General features: G+C 43.2%; 1 protein-coding gene across 18 annotated transcripts in view; it reads left to right on the forward strand.

Moving 5' to 3' along the window:
• The first annotated feature begins 901 nt into the window (after positions 1-901).
• ZFYVE16 (zinc finger FYVE-type containing 16) overlaps positions 902-25,551 on the forward strand; it is a 63,302-nt gene continuing 38,652 nt past the window's right edge. For 7 of the 18 annotated variants that reach the window (XR_016220360.1, XR_016220359.1, XM_051854050.3 and 4 more), the window contains exons 1-4: positions 1,550-1,688; positions 20,021-20,129; positions 21,483-23,752; positions 25,031-25,127. Coding sequence is in view for 14 of the 18 variants with exons in the window: in XM_051854050.3 (XP_051710010.3) it covers positions 20,060-20,129; positions 21,483-23,752; positions 25,031-25,127 (2,437 nt within the window). In the remaining 4 variants the exon portion in view is untranslated. Of the gene's footprint in view, positions 1,279-1,549; positions 1,689-20,020; positions 20,582-21,482; positions 23,753-25,030; positions 25,128-25,551 lie in introns of those variants that run through there. The other 11 variants (XM_051854051.3, XM_070056335.2, XM_089312922.1 and 8 more) reach the window with 5 other exon arrangements.

The following is a 25,551-nucleotide window of genomic DNA, read 5'->3' on the forward strand; positions in this document are numbered from 1 at the left end:
TTCCATTATGCGTAAACCTTTGTTTTCTGGAGTAACTCCTTATACATTCCAAAAGGAAAATTATAGAATTAGGTCATGTGAACATTTAAAGGGTCTTGATATGATTTGACAAATAACTTTCCTAACTGGGGTAGGGGGATGCTGTGGTGTAGTGGGTTAAGCTGCTACTTGGGAAACTCATATCCCGTATCAGAGTACCGATTTGATTCCTGGCTGCTGCACTTCCCATCCAGCTCCCTGCTAACGCACCCGGGAAGCAGGTGAAGATAACTCAAGTGCTTGGGTCCCTGGCACCATATGGAGACCTGGTGGAATTTCTGGCTCCTGGCTTTGACTTGGCCCAGCCCTGGCTTTTGTGGCCATTTGAAGACTGAACCAGAGGATGCAAGATCTGTCACTTGCCTTTCAAGTAAACAAATCTTGTAAAAAATCCTAACTTGGTCTAATTTATATCCCCATCAGAGTGTGAGTGTTCACCCTACTCTCGCTGATGGAGTTTGTTCACACTCCAAACTGGCTAAACTGGATCCATGGGACCTGTCATTTTTTGTCTTTATGTGATTAATGAGTTTGAACACTACAATAACTTAGTAAAACGTTTAAACGTTGTATTTGTGGATTCAGCGTTCACGTACACACGTTTTTCCTTTGCCGGGTTAGGGTCTCGGTGTCTCGCCTACTCCTGCTCTCGGTCCTTGCGCTGCTCCAGACTTCTGTCCAGGCTGCACTGGACCCGACAGTGGCTGCACGAGGCCGTGCCCCTCGGGTTGTGTGTGTCAGCCGCGGAAATGCTTCCTGGACTTACTGAGAAGGCCAGCAAACGCAGAGCAGATGCCCAGTACAGTTCCGGGCAGTCAACACTTTACATCTGGACTACAGCCAGGCCACCCCCGCTTCCAGTGCAGGAAGCCCGAGATTCGAGATTCTTTCCGAACGATGGAAAACCGCAGATTGGAAGCTCGACTCTCCCATCCTTCACTACAAACCCCACGTGTCTGGAATATTCTTGAGATAGTATGATTCCTGTCATTTTTGGAAAAGCGGACGTGGGCCTGAGCTTGTTGAAACGCGGGCTTTCACGTTCGCGGCGGTGCGGCCGCTCGCTCGGATGCGCGCAGGGGCCTAGGCCCCGGGCACGCGCTCGCGGCAGAAACAGCGACGCTCGGCCACACACACACTCGGGCCGCTTCTTCTGACAGAAGTCAGTGTTTGTTTCCAGTCAGCGCAGTTGTTCTCCGGCCGCTGACTGAAACGCAGAACGGCCGCGGCGACGGCAGGGTGAGCACCGGACCGGACCGGATCGGACCGGAGAAGGCCAGTCGGCACCGGGGCCGACCGGCCCGCCCACTGCAGCGCTGAGTCGGCGACGGGCAGGGGTCGCCGGACGCGGACGAGCGTCACCCCTCCTCACGATCTGAGCCCGAAACGCGCGGCAGCGCCCACCCCAGGGCCTGGTCAGGCACTTCCGGCGCGGACCGCATCGCAGCGCGCAGGCGCCCGGGGCCGCGCGGGCGGGGGGCGTGTGCGCCGCGCGGCCTCTCCTGCGCCTGCGCGGGCCGCGCCGCTCGGGTCGGCGGGGGCAGACCCTGCGCCGACGTCGCGCACTGCCGCGGCTCCGGCCGGGGTCGCTCTCGCTGCCCAGCGCGGCGTCCGCGGCGAGGCCCCGAGCTCCGCAGGGCTGTGGGGAGGTAAGTGGCCGCCGGGGCCTCGCCTCAGCCCTGCCGCGCTCCCTCACCAGAGCCGCCGGCTCGGGGCCCGCACTCGACCCCCGCAGCAAGGGGCCGGCCGGCCGGGAGCTGAGGGCCGCAGGGCCGCCGCGCAGTCCGCTCGGGGGTCCCGCCCTGGGGCCGCCGCGGGGCTGACCTTCCTGGCGGCCAGCGCCTTTGTGGGCCCGGGTCCCTCGCGGGCCGGCGCCGGGACGCGCCCGCGGGCCGCGCGCCAGCCCTCGCCTTCGCGAAGCCAAGTTGGTCTCTGACGGGCGCCGGCGATGCGGTGCGGGGTTCGCCGCCGCCGGGCGTCCGGCCGAGGTGCGGTGGCTGGCTGCGGTGGAGCTGTGTGGAGTGGTCCCCGCGCTGCTTCCTTCACTGCCTCCGTGCCTTTGCTGAATTAAGAGGACGGGGTTTCGTGTATAGGTAGTGGCATTGGGTGTTTTCTTGCTGAAGTTTGCATTTCAGATAGTTTCCCAAGTTCTAAATAAGCTTCGTAGGCATAACTTTGGCTTTTGGAGTACACGAGCACAACGGAGTTGGAAACGGTGAAATTGCGATGGAAGCCAAGTTCCCGTCGATCTGTGGGCCCCAGACGCAGGGAAAAGTGATGGGCTAGGATAGTGCCACAGTCCACTGAACATTATGACTGGGGGGAGTCACGCTTAAAAATGAACGGCCCCAGAGAGTTTTTGTTCATTAATGCAGTATATTTACCATTTTGGAAATGAAAGCGCAGAACATAATTAACTTGTTCATTTAAAAGTAGCAAGCTCCGCTGTAAGGAAAAGTTAAGTGTTTGAAGAGAAATTGGCTTTGCCTGGACATTGCAAACATTTGCATATATATGGAAACACTGCTTGGTATGCCATTGGTCTGTTGTTTTTGAGTATAAAAGATTTATTTATTTATTCGAAAGAGTTACAGAGTGAGGAGAGGCAGAGAGAGAGAGAGAGAGAGAGAGGTCTTCCATAAGCTGGTTCACTCCCCAGATGGCTGCAGCGGCCAGTGCTGCGGCGATTGGAAGCCAGGAGCCAAGAGCTTCTTCCAGGTCTCCCACGTGGGTGCAGGGCCCAAGGACTTGAGCCATCTTCCACTGCTATCCCAGGCCACAGCAGAGAGCTGGATGGGAAGAGGAGCAGCCGGGACTAGAACCAGTGCCCATATGGGATGCCTGCACTTCAGGCCAGGGCGTTAACCCGCTGTGCTACAGCGCCGGCCCCTGAGTATTAAACTTCTAAAGAGAGTTAGTGGATCAAGTTATTAGGAATTTTTTGAGGCTGTTGATATAAAATATACATATATATATTTCTAGCCATATTATTTTCTTTAGAGATTGTACCAGTGTACTTTTTGTCATCACATCTTTGCCAACATTTAATACTTTTATTATTTAAAAAAGTAGTTTTCACTTAGTAAGCACCAAAAAAAATGTGGAGCATTACTTTGTTAGTTCATTGAGCATTTTAGTGTAATATTACAGTTCTCTGTTGATATTATTTGCCCAATTATAGTACAATGCCCAAGTGTCTTTATAACAGATTTTTAGGAAAAGAACACAATTATTTTTTCCTGTTTACCAAAGTATTGCTTGTAAGAAAATGAAATGTCAGAGACATAGAGTGTAGCTATGAAATGCTTACATAATCCCATGTCCAGATTTATGGAATTATTGACAAATGTTCCTCATATTTCCCCATGTGTCTTTGCTAGTGCAATTTTTTTTTAACAATTCATTTGTAATAAGGGGCTTATAATATGCAGAAACTTTGCTGTTTGATTTTCGTTCATTTAACATTGTAGGTTGGATATTTTTCCTCAGCAGTACGTTTAACTGTGTGGCAGAGTTTTACCCAGAGTGGTTTTGGGCACGGGGACCGTGATCTTCAGTTCCCTGATGTCAGGTCTGTGTCCTCTCTTCTGGGTGGTCTCATCCCACAGCTTAGGGTGCTGGTTTCTAAATCTCTGTCTCAGGCGGCTCTCCTGCATTCCGATCCTTGCCCTAGAAGGATGTTCTCGAGGTTGTTCAGGCAAACAGCAGTCCAGGAGTGGGCGCGTGCTTGACTTCATCCCTCTGCTCTTGGTGTTGCCTGTCATAGCCAGTGGCACCACCGTCTGTTTTCAAGATGGAAACCTGGCAGTTACCCTCATCTTCACTCTCACGCTCCATAAAATCTCATTCTTGAGCCTCTTGTACATCTTTCTCTCTTCATCTCCACTGTGTTGTCTCGAATTCTTGTCTTCTCTCATCCTAACCATGTTAGGAGTCTGCTTGTCATTTCTGATCAGTTTTTCCTATAACTGCTCTTTGTTTTAAATCCTGAAGGATTTTTTATACGGTAAATAATGTAAAGATTTGTTTGGAGGAGCAGGCATTTACCCCAGCATTTTGCATGCTCACGTTCCACGTTAGAGTGGCTGCATTTGTTTCCTGTCTCTGACTCCTGACTTCAGCTCCTGCTAATTTTGGGAGGCAGTGGTGATAGTTCCAGTGTTTGGGTTTCCGCCACTCTGATGGGAAACCTGGATTGATTTCTTGGCTTCTGCCATGGCTGTTGTGAGCATTTGTGGAGTGAACCAAAAGATAGGAGCTTTCTCCATTTCTCTCTCTCCCTCTACCTTCTTCTCTTCCTCTGTGCCTCACAAAAAAATTGTTTAAGAAATCCGAGAGTACATAATGGCCAAGTGAGTGAAAGTTCCCCAAACAGGCTATTCTGTGTATGCATATATAAACTTCGTTAGAACAATCTTACATTTGTTTTTTAAGTAATTGATTAATTTGAAAGGCAGAATGACAGAGGGGGAGAGAGAATGAGAATGATCTGTGGTCCACTGCTTTATTCTCTAAATGGCTGCAACAGGCAGGTCTGGGCCAGGTCAAGGCCAGTATGAACTCTATCCACGTCCTCTGCATGGGTAGAAGGGGGCACAGGTTGGGACCGGCTTGTGGCGTTGTGGTAAGGATACCGCCTGCAGTGCCAGCATCCCATATGGGAGTCGGTTCAAGTCCTGGCTGTTCCACTTCCAATCCAGCTCTCTGCTATGGCCTGGAAAAGCAGTGTAAGATGGCCCAAGTCCTTGGGCCTCTGCACCCACATGGGAAACCTGGAAGAAGCTCCTGGCTCCTGGCTTTAGATCTACGCAGCTCTGGCCGTTGCGGCCAATTGGGGAATGAACCAGCGGATGGAAGACTCTCTTTCTGCCTCTCCTTCTGTCTCTAACTCTTTCAAATAAATAAATCTTTAAAAAAAATAGAAGAAAGGGCACAAGTACATGTGCTGTCTACCGCTGCCTTCCCAGTGCGTTAGCAGGAAGCTGGATTATAAGAGAAGCAGCCAGGATATGACTAGGGACTCCCCTACAGGATGTGATTGTTACAAGTGGCAGTTTTAACCCACTTATGTTTCTTTTATGTCTTCTACTATAGGTGATAGTTCGCTGGCACTAAATGTATAGTTGGTTGTTTGAAATGAGAAGTATATGCAGCTTTTTAAGATTTAATGTTAAAAACTCAGCATACAGCATTTACATTGTTTTATTTTTTTATTTATTTATTTTTTTTGACAGGCAGAGTGGACAGTGAGAGAGAGAGACAGAGAGAAAGGTCTTCCTTTGCCGTTGGTTCACCCTCCAATGGCCGCTGCGGCCAGCCTACTGCGCTGATCCAATGGCGGGAGCCAGGTACTTATCCTGGTCTCCCATGGGGTGCAGGGCCCAAGCACTTGGGCCATCCTCCACTGCACTCCCGGGCCACAGCAGAGAGCTGGCCTGGAAGAGGGGCAACCGGGACAGAATCCAGTGCCCTGACCGGGACTAGAACCCGGTGTGCCGGTGCCGCAAGGCGGAGGATTAGCCTAGTGAGCCGCAGCGCCGGCCTGTTTTATTTTTTAAAGATTTATTTATTTATTTAAAAGGTAGAGTTACAGAGAGGCAGAGGCAAAGAGAGAGACACAGAGAGAGGTCTTCCGTCCGCTGGTTCACTCTCCAGTTGGCTACACGGCTGGAGCTGCGCCGATCTGAACCCAGGAGCCAGCAACTTCTTCCCGGTCTCCCACGCAGGTGCAGGGGTCCCAAGTCTGGGCCATTTTGTGCTGTTTTCCCAGGCCACAGCAGAGAGCTGGATTGAAAGTGGACCAGCTGGGACTCGAACTGGTGCCTATATGGGATGCCAGTATTGCAGGAGGTGGTTTTACCCACTATGCCACAGCACTGGCCCCACTGTTTAATTTTTTAAAATAAGAAGGATATAAAAGCTTATCTTTCTTTTTTTAGGCATCTTAAATAACATAATGCAAAGTGGTTGTTTGGCCTAGTGGTTACATACCAGAAAGGATGCCTACGTTCTACATGGGGGTGCAGGGGTTCATTTCCTGGCTCCAGCTCCTGATTCCATCTGCCTGCTAATGTGAACCTGGGGAGGCAGCAATGATGGCTCAAGTTGTTGGGTTCTGCCATTTACATGGGAGACCTGGACTGAGTTCTTGACAAGCATGAGCTCTCTGGCCTCTCTGCCTCTCAAACAAATAATTTTTTTTATTTTTTTGACAGGCAGAGTAGACAGTGAGAGAGAGAGACAGAGAGAAAGGTCTTCCTTTTGCCGTTGGTTCACCCTCCAATGGCCACCACAGCTGGTGCACTGTGGCCGGCCCACCACACTGATCGGAAGGCAGGAGCCAGGTGCTTATCCTGGTCTCCCATGGGGTACAGGGCCCAGAGACTAGGGCCATCCTCCACTGTACTCCCGGGCCACAGCAGAGAGCTGGCCTGGAAGAGGGGCAACTGGGACAGAATCCGGTGCCCCGACCGGGATTAGAACCCAGTGTGCCGGCGCCGCAAGGCGGAGGATTAGCCTGTTGAGCCGTGACTCCGGCCTCAAACAAATAATTTAAAAATACTATAATGCTCAGTGCTTCATCAGACATTGTAATAGAGATAGAAACTTTTTAAATAGATGATGTTCAATGAATTTCATAATTTATTTAAGAAAATCCTTTGGTTTTGGCTAATGAGTTTTCTTGACTTTTCAGTTCCTATGTATTTTTAAAATAGTCTCTATTCAGAGTTCCTTCATTACTTTTTACCATGTTTTTTAAATGTAATGCTTGTTTATCAAAGGGGATACCTAAACAGAATCTACACAGTAAAGTATACTGCAAGACTCACAGTGAAAACCAGCAGTCCTGTGCCGCAGTGTGTCTCATCTCCAATTCCCACTCCCCAGTGGCAGCATTTCTCTCAGTGGCCCTGTGTGCATCAGAACACAGAACATTATTTCAGCAGCTGTTTTCTTGCTAGTAACTAGTAACACTTCCGATGCAGAGGAGAGAACTTAACCCTTAACTGTATGTGAAGTGGTGCCTTAGTGCACTCGGATTCTTCCTCTCAGCTGTTTTTGGGAAAAACTGCTCCAGTGTCAGTGACTTTAACTCTCACCTCCAGGTTTTTTTTTTCAATAATGTGTTTGGCTATACAAGGGAACTTCAAGAAGTTTGTGGGAAATGGAATTAAAAGATAAGTGGATTAAAATATTTAAAAAAAAAAACATGTTTTGGTACAAAAAGATTTTGAACTCTATTGGTAGTTTTTTCATGATACACTTTTCCATGAACTTTTTGTTTTTTTTTTAAAGATTTATTTTTATTAGAAAGGCAGTTATGGGGCAGAGGGGAATAGATCTTCTCTCCTCTAGTTCACTTCTCAAGTGGCTGCAACAGCCAGGTGTGTGCCATGCTAAAACCAGGAGCCAAGAGCTGCTTCCAAGTTTCCCACATGGATGCAGGGGTCGAAGCACTTGGACCATCTTTCACTACTTTCCCAGGGTGCTGGATCGGAAGTGGAGCAGCTAGGTCTTGGACTGGTGCCCATATGGGATGCTAATATTGCAGGGAGCAGCTTAACTTGCTATACCACAACACAAGCCCCTTCTGTGAACTTTTTGAAGACCCCTCAAACAATTGTTTACCCTTTTCTCTTCTACCTACCCAAGTTTTAGGTATCATTTTGTATCATAGAAGTAGGAGTTCAGTTTTGTACTGCACTGCATTTCTCTGTCCTTTATTTTCTAAAATTAGTTATATACTAAATTTAGTGTATGTATCATTTTAACTATGTTAAGTTCATGTATAGCTGATGTTATTTTCTTTATTAAACTTTTTTGGTTTTGGGAGGCCAGAGCTGTGGTGCAGCAGGTAGAGTCGCCGCTGCTTGCAGTGGTGGCACCCCATGTGGGCACCCGTTCATGTCCTGGCTGGTCTGCTTCCGATCCAGCTCCCTGCAGATGTGCCTGGGAACACAGCAGAGGACAGCCCGAGTGTTTGGGCCCCTGCACCCATGTCAGAGACTTGGAAGGAGCCCTCAGCTCCTGGTTTTAGCCTGGCCCAGCTCCAGCTGTTGAGGCCATTTGGAGAGTGAACCAGCAGATGAAGGTCTCTCTGTCTCTCCTCCTTTTTTCTCTCTTTCTCTTTAAAAAGCAAATTTTTTTCATAGAGTAAATAATTATCTTAATTCTTTTCTATATTTACATGCTTGTATCTTTTTTTTTTTTTTATTTGAAAGAGTTATACCACAGAGAGAGGAGAGGCAGAGAGAGGTCTTGCATCTGATGGTTCACTCCCCAATTGGCCGCATCAGCCAGAGCTGCGCCGATCTGAAGCCAGGAGCCAGGAGCTTCCTCCAGGTCTCCCACACGGGTGCAGGGGCCCAAGGAGTTGGGCCGTCTTCTACTGCTTTCCCGGGCCATAGCAGAGAGCTGGATAGGAAGAGGAGCAGCCAGGACTAGAACTGGCGCCCATATGGGATGCCTGTACTTCAGGCCAGGGTGTTAACCCGCTGCGCCACAGAGCTGGCCCCATTTTTGTATCTTTATAAAAGTATGTTTTATATCTCTTTTGTATGTCTTTTTATATTCTTTATTTGATCTATTTACCCATCAACCAAGATAGGTCGGTCTCCTCCTAGTCGTCCTGAACAGTCGTTCTACTACCCTGCTTGCCTTGGTGCGGGCTGTTGCCGTTTCACAGTCAACTAAATTCCATCTGTCTCTCCTGTACTGGATTCCCCCTCGTGTTGGTAGAGCACATTTTTTTAAAAAGATTTATTTATTTATTTGGAAGTCAGAGTTACAGATAAAGAGAGGCAGAGGTATAAAGAGAGAGCTTCCGTCTGCTGGTTCACTCCCCAAATGGCCGCAATGGCCAGAGCTGAGCCAGGCTGCAGTCAGGAGCCAGGAGCTTCTTCCGGATCTCCCACATGGGTGCAGGGGCCCAAGGACTTGGGCCGTCTTCTGCTGCTTTCCCAGGTGCAGGTGCATTAACAGGGAGCTGGATTAGAAGTGGAGCAGCTGGGATTCTAACTGGTGCCCATTTGTGTTGCTGGCGCTTCAGGCAATGGCTATACCCGCTATGCCATAGAACTGGCCCCAGTAGGGCACATTTTACAGTAGCTTCCTGAGAAAGACTGAATGGGAGGCAAGGGCTTTTTTTTTGGTTCTTGTTTTTTTATTCAGCCCTCATACTTGATTGATAGTTTTGTTGAATATAGAATTCTAAATTATAAAGTCACTTACTCTTAGAATTTTGAAGGCATTGTTTTCTCACTTCTGTGTAGCTGTTGAGAAATCTAATGCCAGATGGCAGAACCAGCCCTTTATGACCCATCATCCTCTGGAAGCTTTTATTTTGATCTGGCAAATGTGTTTTAAGCACATGTTACGTGCCAGCCACTGTTCAAGGTAACATTGAATATATAACAAATAATAACAAATTTTGGGAGAGAGGAGTTCAAAATGGAAAACAGTGTATACACATAAATAAATTGTACAGAGCATTAGAGGGTCATAAAGTAAATAAATGCTTTAGGAGAAGAAGAGAACAGGATGGGTAGGTGTGTTGGGGAAAGGAAAGGTGGGGATGCACATTCCAGTATGATAGAGTGACTTCCCTTAAGCCTCAGGGGTCTGGCAATCTCACACGGGTGTTGTTGGATAAGGGCTTTTCATTCACGTGGTAGGCCCTATGTGGCCTTCTCCCCCTTCAGGTTGGGGTCCATGACTTGACAGTGCCTTCTTGCTCCCTTCTTGCCTCCGCTTTCTGCACCTCTTGGTACTTGCATAACAGATCTCATTAGATTGATCATATGATATTTTTTCTTTTATCTTCCATCCCTTTATTTTTATTCTACTTTCTGGGATATTTTCTCAGCTTTATTTTCTAATACCGTGGATTGCCTTTTTAACAAGGAAATTTTTATTTTAGAACAAGTTTAGATTTATAGAATTGCCGCAAAGATGTGCATTTTCCATATACCCCACACCCAGTTATTTATAGCCTATGTTAATGAGATATATATGTCATGATTAGTGAACCAGTAGTGATGTATTATAATTGAAGTCTGCACTTTATTCACATTTTCTGTTTTTCTCTAGATACTTTTTATGCCCCAGAATACCATCTCTATTGGCTAGGCGTGTCTTCCTGGCCCTCTGGTAGTGGCAGTTTCTCAGACATTTCTTGTTTGCCCTTGAGTTCTGAGCATTATTGGTCATGTCTTTTGTAAAAAGCCAGTTGTCTCGTGTTTTTCCTTGAGTAAATTGGGGCATGGGTTTCTGGGGAGGAAGACAACACAAAAAAAGGGCCATTCCCAACACATCACATCACAGGTGTATGAGGGTGCTTCAGAAGTTCTTGGAAAATGGAAATGCAATTGAAAAGATACGTTCATTTTGGTACAGATGTTTTTTGAACTCCATGCATAATTTGTTTTTTAGAGGGGATGTCTTTTTTTCTTTAAGATTTATTTATTTCACATTCAGGGTAAAAGTGAGGGTGGGAGGAGAGAGAGATGTCTTCCACTGATTCCCTCCCCAAGTGGCCACAACAGGTGAGAGTGGTCCAGGAAGCCAGGAGCCAGGAGCCCAGTCTGAGTCTCCCATGTAGATAGCAGGGATCCAAGCCTTGGGCCACCATCTTCTTCCCAAGCACATTAGTGGGGAGCTGGATTGGAAGTGGAGCAGCGGGGACATGAACTGGCACCCACATGGGAAGACGGTGTTGCAGGTGATGATTTTACCTGCTATGCTACAATGTTGGTCGCTCCATGAGCTTTTTGAAGTCCCCTCCTATACTCTCAGTGTGATTAATGCTTTTGGTACTAACCTTGATCACCTCTTTGAGGGAGTTTTCAGATTTCTGCAGTGTAGTTTTCTGTTCTTTTCAGGGGAAAGTCACTATGTGCAGCGCACACTTAAGGAGCAGGGGATTCTATTTCCTTGAGGGGAAAAATCTGCATGTATTTAGAATTTTAGAATTATTTTTGCACGAGATATTTGTCTTTTTCTTATTTATTCAATTATTTATGGTAGTATGTACACAATCTTTTGATACTCTGGGTTTTTATCAGGTACTACTGTTTTATTTATTTAAAGATGTATTTACTTGAAAGAGTTACAGAGAGAAGTAGAGACAGAGAGAAAGAGGTCTTCCATCCACTGGTTCGCTTCTCGAATGGCTGCAGTGGCCAGAGCCGAGCTGATCCGAAGCCAGGAGCCAGGAACTTCCTCCGGGTCTCCCATGTGGGTGCAGGGGCCCAACAACTTGGGCCATCCTCTGCTGCTTTCCCAGGTGCATTAGCAGGGAGCTGGATTGGAAGTGGAGTAGCTAGAACTTGAACCAGTACGCATATGGGATGCTGGCACTGCAGGCCAGGGATTTAACTCATGGGGTCACGGCGCTGGCCCCTGTATTTACTCTTTTTGCTCACTTTATTCTAGTTGTGACTACTGGGAGCCCTCTCACTTTGCTCCTGTATCCCTTTTACACACTCTGATTAGTGTGTGTGTGTGAGAGAGAGAGAGAGAGAGTGTGTGTGTGTATATGTGTGTGTATGCGTCTTACTTTCTGATAGTTACAAGATGCTTGTTACTCATCTTGTTTACTTCCTGCCCCAATCCTAATGGTTTTTCCAAGGAACCCTGGTTCCTTTTGTTAGAGAATGGTATTAGAAACCAAAATCTGGGGCCAGTGTTGTGATGTAGTGGGTAAAACCACCTCCTACAGTGCCAGCATCCCATATGGTCACCACTGTGAGTCCTGGCTGCTCCACTTCCAATCCAGCTCTCTTCTGTGGCCTGGGAAAGCAGTAAAAGATGGCCTAAGTCCTTGGGCCCCTGCACCTGTGTGGGAGACCTGGAAGAAGCTCCTGGCTCCTGGCTTCGGGTCAGAGTCTGGGGAGTGAACCAGTGGATGGAAGACCTCTCTCTCTGTCTCTACCTCTCTCTCTTTAACTCTGACTTTCAAATAAATAAATACATCTTAAAAAAAAAAAAAGAAACCAAAATCTGGATAATATGTCTATTAATTCTAGGCCTTCTCAGCTGACAAGGCAAGGAGACATGTTTCTACTGATGTGTGTATACATATTTACAAATATTTCTATGTGTATGTCTGTTATGCTAAGCATGAGTTTGTACTGATAGCTCCAAGTCAAATCCATTACTGTATAGATCATTCTAGCTTCCTCCTTTTGCTTACCTAAAACTTTCCCCTTCAGTGGGGAGAAGCCTGGCTCCTTCTGTCACCATCCTTTCACTTAATTGTTCAATTTCAGATTGCATGTATAGACTTGTTAAGCTGTGCCCCTGTGGAATGCAGTGCTGTCAGCTAAGATAAAATAGTGTGATCCTTTTGCCTTTAGTCTTGCAGACTCCATTTATTTCCAGAGGTCAGCACTGTATTCCTCCAACCCATGACATGAGGTGGTTTTGTAGATTTGGAATATATTTTGTATACTGTTGCATTCTGCATTACATTCTGGGGTCTCTCTACCTCCTAAATACTTTCTTTAAAACTATGTACACTGAAGTTTATGTTGTAAAGTTCTGTGAATATCGATAAATGCTTAATGTCTTGTAGTCATCATTACAGTATCATATAGAATAGTTTCAGGACCCTGAAAATACTGCTTCACGTAGCCAACCCTCTCTTTCCAGACCACTGGCCCTCACTGGTGTGCTTATTGTTTCTGTGGTTTTACCTGTCTTAGAATTTCATATAATTGGAATCATACAGCATGCAGATTCTTTCACTTAGTATGCATTTTAGACTGACCCATGTCTATTTGTGACTTGGTAGCTCATTTCACTATGTCACTGTGAATAATACTCCATTGTATGGATGTATCATGGTTTATCCGGATGTCCTGTTGAAGGACATCTTGTTTGTTTGCAGCCTTTCATAGTTTTAAATAAAGCTGCTCACATATATTCACATCTGAGTTTCTATGGGGACAAAACTTTTCATTGAGATGTGTAATCACCTAGTAGCGCAGTTACTGGGTCAGGTGGTAAGATCTGTTTGGTTTTGTGAGTGTGCTGAACCCTCTTCTCCTCCAGAGTCTCTGTGCCATTTTGCTTTTCCGGCAGCAGTAAGAGTTCTGTTGTTCGGATCTTCATAACGCTTGGCATTGCTAATCTGTTGGACTTGAGGCCTTCTAAAAGGTGTGAGTGCTCTCATTATTTCAGTATCTCGGTATTTCAGTCGTAGTTGTCGAAAGACAAATGATGTTGAGTATTTTTACATATTTTTATTTGTCATCTGTGTATCTTCTTTGGTGAGGTGTCTATTCAGAGTGTTTGTTCATCTATAAGCTGGTTGGCTTCCTTGTTGGGTTTTTGGAGTTCTTTCTGTATTTTGGGTGCAATTCCTTTATCAGATAGGTGTTTTGCAAACATCGCCCAGTCTGTGGCTTATTTTCTTATTTTTTTTTTAAAGATTTATTTATTCATTTGAAAGGCAGAGCTACAGAGAGAGAAATCTTCCATTCCGCATGGGATGCTAGCCCTCCAGGCAGCTGCTCTACCTTCTATACCACAGTGCAGGCCTCAACTTTTTTTTCTTTCATAACAATGGTGTTGTATTTAAAATCTCATCACCAAACCAAAGGTGATTTTATTTCTTGTTTTCTTCAAGAAGTTTTATAATTTTACATTTTCTGTTTAGAAATATTATCCATTTTGAATATACTATCATTCAAAGTGTAAGATCTATATCTAGGTTAATATTTTACATGGAGTTTTCCAGTTTTTTCAGCATTTCTTGTTGAAAAGACTGTTCTGTTAAATTGCCTTTACTCTCAGTGTCAGAGATAAAGTTGACTATTTGTGTGGGTCGTTTTCTGAGGTCTTTATTCTGCTTCATTGATCTCTCTGTGTGTGTGCTTTTGCCAGGAACACATTGCCCTGATTACTGTAGCCATCTTACATGTCTCAGGTATGCTGATTCCTACAAGTTTTTTATATTATTCAGTGTTGTGCTAGTTATTCTAGGTCCTTTGTCTTGTCACATGAACTTCAGAATTCGTTTCTTAAGGCCTACAAAATAGCTTCTCAGGATTCTGGTTAATACTGCATTTCTTCTACAGTCTAAGTTGATAAGAATTGGTATCTTACTGAGTCTTCTATCAGCAAACCTGGACTGTATCTCAATTTGTTGAGAGTTTTTGCTTTTCTTTTTTCCATTACTATTTTGTAGGTTTACATACATAGATCTTCTATACATTTTGTTAGATTTATACCTAAGTATTTCATTTTAGATGCTTTTAAGTGCTATTTTTAATTACAGATTACTATTATTCATTTTCATGTATAGGGATACAAATGACTTTTGTATATTGACGGTATATCATGCAACCTTGGTATGCTCACCTCATCCACTTTTTGGTTCTATTTTGGGGAATTTTCTGCATAGAAAATCATACTGTTGCAAATAGTTTTGTTTCTTCCTTTGCAGATGGCATTTTCTTGTCTTACTGTGCTATCCAGGGCTTTCAGTATGACATTGGATAGGAAAGGTGAGAAAGGACGTTCTTGCTTTGATCCTAGTTCTTGAAGTGTGGCAGTTTCCCATGAAGTATGTGAATAGTCTTCAGAAAGTTCATGGAAAATGTATGTCGTGAAAAAAAACTATGTGTATGTTTCAGAATTTTTGGCACTAAAATAAATGTACTAATTTGTTGAAATGTTTCTGATCAGGATCTGGTTTAAGGCACTAAAAAGGGTAAGACATCAATTGGAATAGAGCCCTTATCAGAGCAACATGAATTCTGCTAAAATTGGAGAAAGAACAGACATTACTGTGAGGCTTGGGTGGAATGTGGTGAAATCATTGATCCTTTATGATAAGTTTATGGGGATAATGCCTGAAAGAGATCAAGTTGCAAATGGATAACTCCTTTTAAGAAAAGGAGGAGACACTGCTGAAGATGAAGCCTACAGTGGCAAACCACCCACATCAGTCTGGGAGGTAAAAAAATGCTGGTTTGTTCCCTGATTGAAGAGAACTGGTTGTTAGCAGCAGAAACACAGGGGACATCCTAGACATCTGAATTAGTTCAGCGCACGTAATTGAGACTGAAAAATGGAGCACACTTTCTGATTGGCGAGTGCCAACACTGTTGCCCCAGAGCAGCTGCAGATGACGGCAGAGCTTTCAGCGAAGTGTTAAGCAGTGAGATCAGGATCCTGAAGCGTTTCTGCGAAGACTTGTAACAGGACATGAAATGCGCTTTTACCAGTATGACCTTAAAGCGCAGACACAGCAGTGGCTGCCTGGACTTGGACATGGCTAGTCAAAGCAGAAGCAGTCTGGCCGGGGTCAAAATCAGGGCGTTTTTTTTGTGTGTTGACTTTCTGGAGGTCTGGAGAGTGATAGCATCTGGTTATTAGGAGAGTGTTGTGGGAAACCAAAGCTTTAGCAAATTCCCAGGAAAGCGATAGAGGAGAGTCCTTACCCATAACCATGCTCCTGCTTGCTCTTCTCATCAGTTTCCATGGGAAATCATTAGGCATCCGCCTTACAATCCTGATTTTATTCCTGAGGTCTTTTTGTTTACTGATTGTTAAAGGGCACTCTTCTCATTGTTTAGGTTTAAATTGCTATTTTTCTAGATTTCCAAGGTGGAAACTTAAATTACTGATTTCAGGTTTTTCTTTTTGTACGTATTTAGTGGTAAAATATTGTCAGTGTATTCCACAAACCTTTCTTGAATTTTAAAATTTCTGCTGTAAGTTTCCATGATCATTTTTTATTCTGCGTATCTTTCCAATTTGTGGTTTCCTGTTCTCAGTTTCATAGTTGCATTGCTTTTCTCTCTCTCTCTCTCTCGTAGAATAGTAGTTTCTTGGAAATTTCCTTCTACTTCCTACATTGTATTTTCCTCCAAATTCCTCTTTTGATTTGGTCTCAGTTTTGTGCATTCTTCTATATTATGATATAACCACATTTGAAACAGGGAAACAGAAGTGTAAGATTCTTCATTGAATTAGAATGTATTGAAAGTGCTTCTGAAGTATACTTGTTGCTTTTAAGTTGTTGCTAGTCTGATCTTCCTTGAAGATAATCTTCTCTGGCTTTTCTGTCTTTGGTGTTCAATAGTTGCACTACAGTGTGTCTGAGAGTGAATTTCTATTTGTAATGCTTGGTATACTGTGTTATCTCTGTATCTGTTGAGTTGTGTTTTTCAGTTATGCTAGAATGATGGTGTTACTCAAATGGTGTTATTCTATATTCTGTTTTCTCCTAGGGAACTCCGTTCTTATTCTGTCACTTGTACCTCAAGCTCTTTTTCATATTTTCATCTTTGTCTCTCTGGGCTTCATTTTAGGAAATTTCTTCAGATAGGTCATCCAGTTCATTTAATTCTCTCTTAAGTTCTAATCTTTTTTTTTTTTTAATAAATTAATTTATTTGAAAGTCACAGTTACAGAGTGAGAGGGAGAGACAAAGAGAGGGATCTTCCGTCTGTTGGTTCATTCCCCAGATGGCAGCAACGCCTAGGGCTGAGCCAGGCCAAAGCCAGGAGTCAGAAGCAAGTTCTAATCTTTTATACTCATCTTCAAAGTACTGTTTTTTTCTGGATGTCACGTGTCCTTAGTTTATGACATACAATCATAGTTAAGCCTTGTGAAGTCCTCTCACCTGTTTGTTGTCTTTTATTCCTTTTATTCCTTATTTCTTATATTAAATTTCCTACTCTAGGCAGCTGTTCAGTGTGTTTAATAATGTATATCCTTGTGTTTTTTTTTTTTTTTTTTTTTTGACAGGCAGAGTTAGACATTGAGAGAGAGAAACAGAGAGAAAGGTCTTCCTTCCATTGGTTCACCACCTAAGTGGCCGCTACGGCCGGCGTGCTGCGCCAATCCAAAGCCAGGAGCCAGGTGCTTCCTTCTGGTCTCCCATGCAGGTGCAGGGCCCAAGGACTTGGGCCATCCTCCACTGCCTTCCCGGGCCATAGCAGAGAGCTGGACTGGAAGAGGAGCAACTGGGACAGAATCCGGCACCCCCACCGGAACTAGAACACTGGGGTGCCGGTGCCACAGGCCGTGCTTGTTTTTATTAGACAAAATTTGTTTTATTTTATTGTGTTCTAAACAGTAAGATCAGAAGTATAAAGAAAACCTAGGAAACAGTTTGAAGAACATTGTGTAGAGTGTTCTATCTTCTTGATTAGCTTAGCTAATTGCTTTCTGTGTCATGAACTTAGCCCTCTGTGCTTGAACTTCCTGTACACATGCAGTTAATTCCAAAAATGATTAGATTGAGGGTCAGATTTTTTTTAGGCTATAATAGTTTTTAGATGATGCTATTCTTCCACATTTATTAGTAAAGAAATTGACCACTGTATTTAGATATTTTGACCTGATCTCACCATTGTGAAGTCGCTGATAACCTTTTCCTCTAACAATTTTTTTAAAAGATTTATTTATTTATTCGAGAGGCAAAGTTACAGAGAGAGAGAGAGAGAGACAGAGAGAGGTCTTACATCTGCTGGTTCACTCCCCAAATGGCCACAATGGCCGGAGCTGGACCAGTCCAAAGCCAGGAGCTTCTTCTGGGTCACTCATATGGGTGCAGGGACCCAAGCACTTGGGCCACTGAACCAGCACTCATATGGGATGCTGGTACTACAGACAGATGCTTACCCTGCTATACCACCGCACCAGCCCCTCCTCTTCCCAGAGAAACCTTTTGTTTAAGGAGTACAGGCTTCATGCATTTCATAAGTACGACTTCAGGAATATAGTGATTCTTTCCACCCATACTCCCACCTTTCTTCCTCCTCCCTCTCCCATTCCCAGTCCCATTGTCCATTAAGATCCATTACTATACACACTATACACACTTACTATACACAGAAGACCAGCTCTGTACTAAGTAAAGAGTTCAACAATTTGCACAGAAAACAAAACAAAACAAAACTATTCCTTAACAGTTGAGACAAAGGATGTTCAAAGTCTTTGCATCTCGGTTATTTTCGCTTCTTTTTTTTAGAGAATTAATTAACTTTAAAGAAGCATCCAAGAGTGATACATCTTTTGTGAGCATGTAGACATAACTATAACTTAAGAGATGTAAAAATATCTTCCACTTAATACATTAAAAAAATAAGTACTTGAGAACGAGTTTTATCACTAATTAAGGAAACACCTAAGGAAACAAGGAATGGGGTTGGACACTTAGGCATGACTAAAACTTATGGGACATAAGAATATCCTCCACTTAATATACTAAAACAAAATAAACCTTTGAGAACAAGTTTTACTGTTAACTCTCATAATACAACTCTTTGACAATCGCTTTAAGTAACATTCTGACCTCAGAATCAGCCCTTAAGGCATTCTGGTCTGGCTGAAAAGCCCTGGAGAGCATTTCAGGCATTGGAAGCCAAGACATTGTGGCAAAAAATGTCCTACATGAAAGACCTCAGTGGGTGTGACCCCAGTGGAAAGAAGGGGCTATCAAAGAAGAAGGTACTTTTCTCTGAAGGGAGAAGAGTATTTCCACTTTGCTCATGGCATTGTCTAAATACTGATGGAGTTTGTGTATTCAAAAGGCTTCCATAGCCTAGGCAGCTCATGTCAAGAGCACGAGTGATCACTGATGTCATACATAAGAGTGTTAATTTTTAAATTAACAACAGAAATCACTGTTTGCTAACTTCCCAAGCAGGACCTCTGTCCTCTAACAACTTTTTAGCATCCATTGCTAACCATCACCTGGTCCATTGATTGTATTAGGGACTATGAATAAATGATTTAAAGATTTTTAATATCCTTCTGAGTTCATTAACTGAAATCCTTATCTTAAGAACTATCCCCGCCACCCAACCCCCTGGAACTATTTTGTTGTCCTAAAATATATTTTGTAAATAAAGAGCAGGATAAATTATTGGCTGTTTTGCTTTATCAGTTTTCAGGGTAATGGGTTAGTGCCTTAGCAGTCCTCTACTAAATAGTAAGTTCTGTTTCTGTTTTCAGTATCATGATCTTGTGGATTTTTATTTTTAAATATTCTAGTTATTTGAGAGGTAGAGTTACAGACAGAGTGGAAGAGACAGAGAGAGGTCTTCCATCCACTGGTTCACTCCTCAATGGCTGCATTGGCTGGAGCTGAGCTGATCCAAAGCTAGGAGCCAGGAGCTTCTTTTAGGTCTCCCACATGGGTGCAGGGGCCCAAGCACTTGGCCCATCTTCTACTGCTTTCTCAGGCCATAAGCAGAGAGCTGAATTGAAAGTGGAGCAGCTGGAACATGAACCAGCAGCTGTATGGGATGCCGGCACAGGGTTAGCCTACTACATCACAGCGCTGGTCCCTGATCTGATGGATTTATGTCTGTTGATTTGTGGGTAGTCTTTCACAGTTGAGTTTGACATCCAGTTGTCCCATTTGAATCAGTGAGAGACCGTTCAAATTGATTTCAGTAGCCTATTGATATTACCCTATGGGTTGATTCCTGCAGGCTGTCTCGGGCTTTACTTGGTGGAGTTTCTGCTGCAGACCAGAGATTCATATGCCTTATTCATCTTTTTCATAAATGTTTTAATTTTCTTGGGCCTTTCTTACGTGCCTATTTTCTGTTTCTTTAATTTCTCTTCTTAAATGATTTGTTTTCAGTCTGTATGCTTTTTCTAGTCAAAGACTAAGTATCGTTTCAAATTTCAATTTCTGAATCCCACAAATTTTATATCACTGCTTTGTGTATTTTTTAGCTTTATATTATGAATTCTTCTTTGAGGAATTATTAGATGAATCTTTTAACATTTTTATTAGTCTGTGTATGCAAATGGTATGTGTTAGAGTTGGTTTTCATGTCATTTTACATATAAAGAGGCAGTTTCCCCAGCTAAATTACTGATTCTTCAAAGCAGTTCTCTTTAAATTTTATTCCTAGTTCTATTCCTTATGTTTCCTGGGCATGGACTAGTTGGTGTACTATTTATATGTTTGATAACTAAATGAAATAGCATTCTTTTTATTTTCTAGGCATACAAGAGTTAAATTCGGAATAAGTCTACAGGTAGAATGGACAGCTACTTTAAAGCAGCTGTCAGTGACTTGGACAGACTCCTTGATGATTTTGAGCAGAACCCAGGTTTGTTGATTTTTCATTATTGCCACTAATGAAAGTTTAAAAATAGCTGTAACATAGTTACCTCAGGCATACTCTTCTTTTTTTTTTTTTTTTTTTAAAGATTTACTTGAAAGAGTTACACAGATACATAGAGAAGGAGAGGCAGTTGCTTCTCGACCTTTTGGCTAAGATCAAGTGTGGAGAGAAGGAGAGGCAGAGAGAGAGAGAGAGAGAGGTCTTCCATCCACTGGTTCACTCCCCAATTGGCTGCAACGGCCAGAGCTAGGCTGATCTAAAGCCAGGAGCTTCTTCCAGGTCTCCCACACGGGTATAGGGGCCAAAGGACTTGGGCCATCTTCCACTGCTTTCCCAGGCCATAACAGAGAGATGGATCAGAAGTGGAGCAGCCGGGTCTCGAACCGGCACCCATATGGGATGCAGGCACTTCAGGCCACAGCACCGGCCCCCTTCAGGCATGTTTTTAACATTCTTCCATTTCAGTTTTGGTCACATGGTTATCTCTGCAAAAGATTCACTTTATGTCATTATGTGTAACTTACTAATTTATTCGTTTTTTTTTTTTCTTAAAGATTTATTTATTTTGTTGAGAGGCAGAGTAACAGACAGAGAGAGGGAGAGACAGAGAGAGGTCTTCCCTTTGCTGGCTTACTCCCCAAACGGCCATAATAGTTGAGGCTGGGCCTTTCCAAAGTCAGGAGCAAGGAGCTTGCAGGTCTCCCTTGTGGGTACAGGGACCCAAGCACTTGAGCCATCCTTCATTGCTTTCCCAGGGAGCTGAATCAGAAGTGGAGCAGCTGGGACTTGAACCAGCACCCAGCCCAAACCACTATGCCACAGCATTGTCCCACTAGTTTATTCTTACACTGAGTGAAATCAATAGCCAGAAATAAAAAGAAGACAACTAGAGTTTCTTCCAGACATAAACTTAATGTATAAAAAAAAAACTTTAAAAACCAGTATATTAGTAAGCTAAAGCAATTTGAAAGCTCTACATAACTTGGAATTTTATTGCTATGAGCAATGAAATACCATTTTCCAAGAATGAAAACTAGGAAAGTAGAGGACAGAGCCAAGAGGTTAGATTGTTTTGTTCCCTTTAGTCTGGTTTTTATAGTACAATTGAATTTCATGGACTTTTTATCACTTTGTGACATCACTTTCAAAAGTAAAAGTCAGAAAGCACTTTAAAATAAAATAAAAATAACTTTGGATATTAATTACCATTTTACAAAAGAATAATATAGCTATAGTCTTTAAAAATGTTTGGTATGGAAGTCTTACAAAATCTACCTTTATAATAATTTTTATTTGATTTGAGTCTACTGAATAACATTGTGTCTTATTTTTAATTAGATGAACAAGATTATCTTCAAGATGCACAAAATGCAAATGATTCTAACCACTGTTCAGTTTCATCAGAGTTAGCTTCCTCACAGCTAATACCACTGCTCCCAAAGGACCAACAATGCATCGATAGTTGTGGCTCATCAGAAACATGCTTCGAAGCAAATGAGATTTCCTTGAATGAGAAAACCCTTGAGGGACGAACTGCTATACAAAATGAAAAAAATGTGACAGGACTGGACCTGCTTTCTTGTGTGGATGCCAATACTTCAGATGAAACCCAGCCTTCATATATGGGACGGTGTAGGAAGCCTGTTTGTGATCTGATAAGTGACACGGGCAACTTAGTTCATGCAACTAGTAGTGAAGAGGATATTAAACAATTATTGCCAGATGATATTAAGTCTAGTGCAGATTCTTTGATTGGATGGGACTTACCTTCAGTGTCAGATACTCCCTGTGTTTCTTCAACAGACCGTGGTAGTAGTCCCGTCAGAGAAGAACAAAATGATAACAACTCTGAATTACAAAATAAAGAAATCACTGGAACCAAAGAATTAGGTTTAGAAGCTGACACAGCACTTTTAGATTCTAGTAATCATGACAGAACAGAAAGTTTAGAAGATAAAAAGATCTCTAACCAGCTAGAACCAGTTACTGAGTTTAACACATCATCTGCTTTGACTCAACAAAGTTCCAAAATATTTGACGCCAAAGACAACCTACAACACAGGAGTCAGCCACTTGAATCCTTAAAAGATGATGGCTGTTTGGAAAAAGAGGAGGTAGTAGATGCGGCTGTCATTACTGCCACAGAACTTTTAAAAGAAGGAAGTAGCACAAGTGCTTTGCCTTGCAGTCTTACCAAAAATGAAGGTTTATACTTAAATGATTCACATGCAGAAGATGAAAACTTCAAGTTACCTGATTTATCCTTTGAGGAAGATACACCTGCTTTACTTATAAAGCAGTTTGCTGATGAAGACGTAAGAAGTCTAGATTTTAAAGACGATAATGATGCAGTGCAGGATTGCTCTCCAGCTTTACCTGCTTCCAAAGCAGATGTCTCCTCCCCGCTGTCCTGTCTGCCGTTGGCTGGGTCTTTGTGTGGAGCGTTAATGGAAAGGAAAGCGCATGGTGATTGTTTACCGCAGAGGGAAGACAAGGATAGTGTGCAGGATGCGGTGACTGTGCGGGAAGTACAGGCGCGCATTCCGCATGGCGAACCCTGCAGAGCGGCGGAGCTCTTGAAAGAGGAGACGTGTAAAAGCACACTTCTGCAGCCATTCATAGAGAAGAGGGGGGATGGAAAGGTGGATCCTGACCCGACAGTAACCCGAGTTGCATCGTTGAGTTACCCTGGTAACACCGATGCCTGTACCGCCTCAGGACCCCAGATGGAACTTCCTGGTGCTGCCGCGCCAGAGCCTCCCGACCCCTGTGACGGCCTCGCTTTCTCATGCAGTGACATGGATGGGCAAGATTTGGATTACTTTAATATCGATGAGGGTATGAAGAGTGCTGCACTAATTAGTGATGCGGAGCTTGATGCCTTTTTGACAGAGCAGTACCTTCAGACCACTAACACACAGTGTTTTGAAGAAAATGTGAATGACTCAGAATCTCAGAGCGGTGCAGGAGATAGGAAAGGCTTAGGAAATGGACATGTTGATAATATATATTTTAATGCCGAAGCAGGAGCTGCCATGGAAAGTGGTAACATTAATATGATTTGTCAGACAGTTGATAAGCAAAATACACTAGAAAATAATGAGCTTTCTTTAGGGCAGAAAAGCATAATTCCAGGTGAACAAGGGTTACCTACCAGTAAGTCTGAGGTGATGAGTGAATTACCAGTCTCTGATACTAACAGTCAGTCTGTTTATGTTGGAGGGGCCAGACCTAAGCAATTATTTAGCCTTCCATTAAGAACAAGGGGTTCAAAGGAACAGAATAAGCTGGATGTTCCAGACACGTCAGAAAGCAAACCCAGCATAGCGAATAGCATCGCTCCAACCAGCTGTACTGCAGATCCTGCAGCTGATCCTCAGGCTAACTTCAACTCTAATTATATCGATATAGAAAGTAATCTTGAAAGTAGAGCCAGTCTTGTAACTGCAAATGAAGAGTCTGTGCCTGAAAACACATGCCAAGAAGGCCTGGTTTTAGGCCAGAAACAACCTGCATGGGTCCCAGACTCAGAGGCTCCAAACTGCATGAACTGCCAAGTCAAGTTTACCTTCACAAAACGGCGCCACCACTGCCGAGCGTGTGGGAAAGTAAGTGCTCAAAGTCTTTGGAGTCTTTTACTCTTTTGAAATAGTTAAAATTAAACCTAATGATAGAAAAGGCTGATTAACAGATGGCTACAAAATGGAGTTAGTTTAAAATTAGCGTCTTTAACCTAACAGCCATGGAAATATATAAGCCATTGTCGTTTTGCAAATTGCTTGATGGTTGAATGTATGTCATGTTTTCATGGGTATTAATTACATTCTGGAGAATGAAGGACACTTATTATTAATTCTTGTAAGATTTAAGAATGCATGTTCTTATCTCTTAGTATTGACACATTAGGGATTCCACATTTATCTGGGTCCCCCTTTATCCTTGAATATTTAAGACCACCCTGCAGCTAGTGTGACTGATGCTCAGGTAGGAGCAGTTTGGTTTGTGTGAGCTTCAGGTTCTCCTGGCTTTTGCCTGACCCAGCCCAGGTTGCTGTGGGCATTTGGGAGTGAACCAGTGGATGAGAGCTCTGTCCTTTTTGACCTCCCTCCCTCCTGTTTTTTCTCTCTCCCCTTTCCTTCCCTCCACCTCTTTTCCCTCTCTGTCACTCTGCCTTTCAAACAAATTTAATGGTTTTTAAGTTTCAAATAAAGAACTACAGAAAGCTGTGTTTTTTGTTTGTTTGTTTGTTTGAAGATTCATTTTATTTGAAAGGCAGAGTGACAGAGAGTAAGAGGAAGAGATAGAGATCTTGCGTCTGATGGTTCACTCCCCAAATGGCTGCAAGTGCCAGGCCTGGGCCAGGTTGAAGCCAGGAGCCAGGATCTTCATCTTGGTCTACCACGTGGGTGCAGGGGCCCAAGGACCTGGGCCATTTTTCACTGCTTTCCGAGGCACATTAGCAGGGAGCTGGATCCAAAGTGGAGTGGCCAGTACTCAAACCATTGCAGGTCGTGGTTAAATAAACCACGTTAAATAAATATGTTACAGTGCTGGCCCCACAAAGTTTTTAAAAGTGTAAATGCTTTCCTTAAAGAAACCTTTGTTTCTTTTCCAATTAACAACTTTTTTAAAGGATTTTCTTATCAGAGATGGGGTTTTAACTCATAGAAACCTCATTTAAGTAAAAAAAAATCATGTTGGTACTCTACCTGTGATTATGGTGATTAGAAAAGTAATTTATATAGTAAGGAAAATGGGTTTGGGTTAATTAGGCTTAGAACTTCACCTTCCTCTGCTCTAGTGTTTTGCTTGAAACAAAAATTTATTATTAAAAATTAAAATAAAAAATTTTTTAAAAGTCAGATTTATTATTCGATTCTTTATAGGTGTTTTGTGGTGTCTGCTGTAATCGGAAGTGTAAGCTGCAGTATCTAGAAAAGGAAGCAAGAGTGTGCGTAATCTGCTATGAGACTATCAGTAAAGGTGAGTATCACCCTGACATGTTTTCTTCCAGTAATTGAATGTATCTTAAAAACAACTGGATTGTGACAAAGATAAACCTCTTTATTTTCTTAAGGCAAGGACCTAGTGTTGGCTTATCTGACTTAGGTGGGACGTCCCAAGGCTTGGTTCCTCTTCTTTTTCTTCCACTCTCACAGTTAACACTGCCAGTCTGAAAGGAAGCATTCAGTTTCTGGAGTGGCAGTTCATTAACTTTCCACAGGCACCAAGTCTCTAATGCTGTGTTTCATCTACCTGTTCGTTTTTTATCACCGTTTTCATCTTCATCATCTTAATCTAAACATTTATAGAGTACCTACTTTAATAATCGGAAATATCACATTAAATTGATATTAATAACATAAGGCAAGATACTAGTTTCTACCTTTTAGAAAATAATCTAAAA

This window comes from Oryctolagus cuniculus, chromosome 14 (genome assembly GCF_051225735.1).
Source record: "Oryctolagus cuniculus isolate XC-2025 breed Fujian yellow rabbit chromosome 14, ASM5122573v1, whole genome shotgun sequence".
Taxonomy (NCBI): domain Eukaryota; kingdom Metazoa; phylum Chordata; class Mammalia; order Lagomorpha; family Leporidae; genus Oryctolagus; species Oryctolagus cuniculus.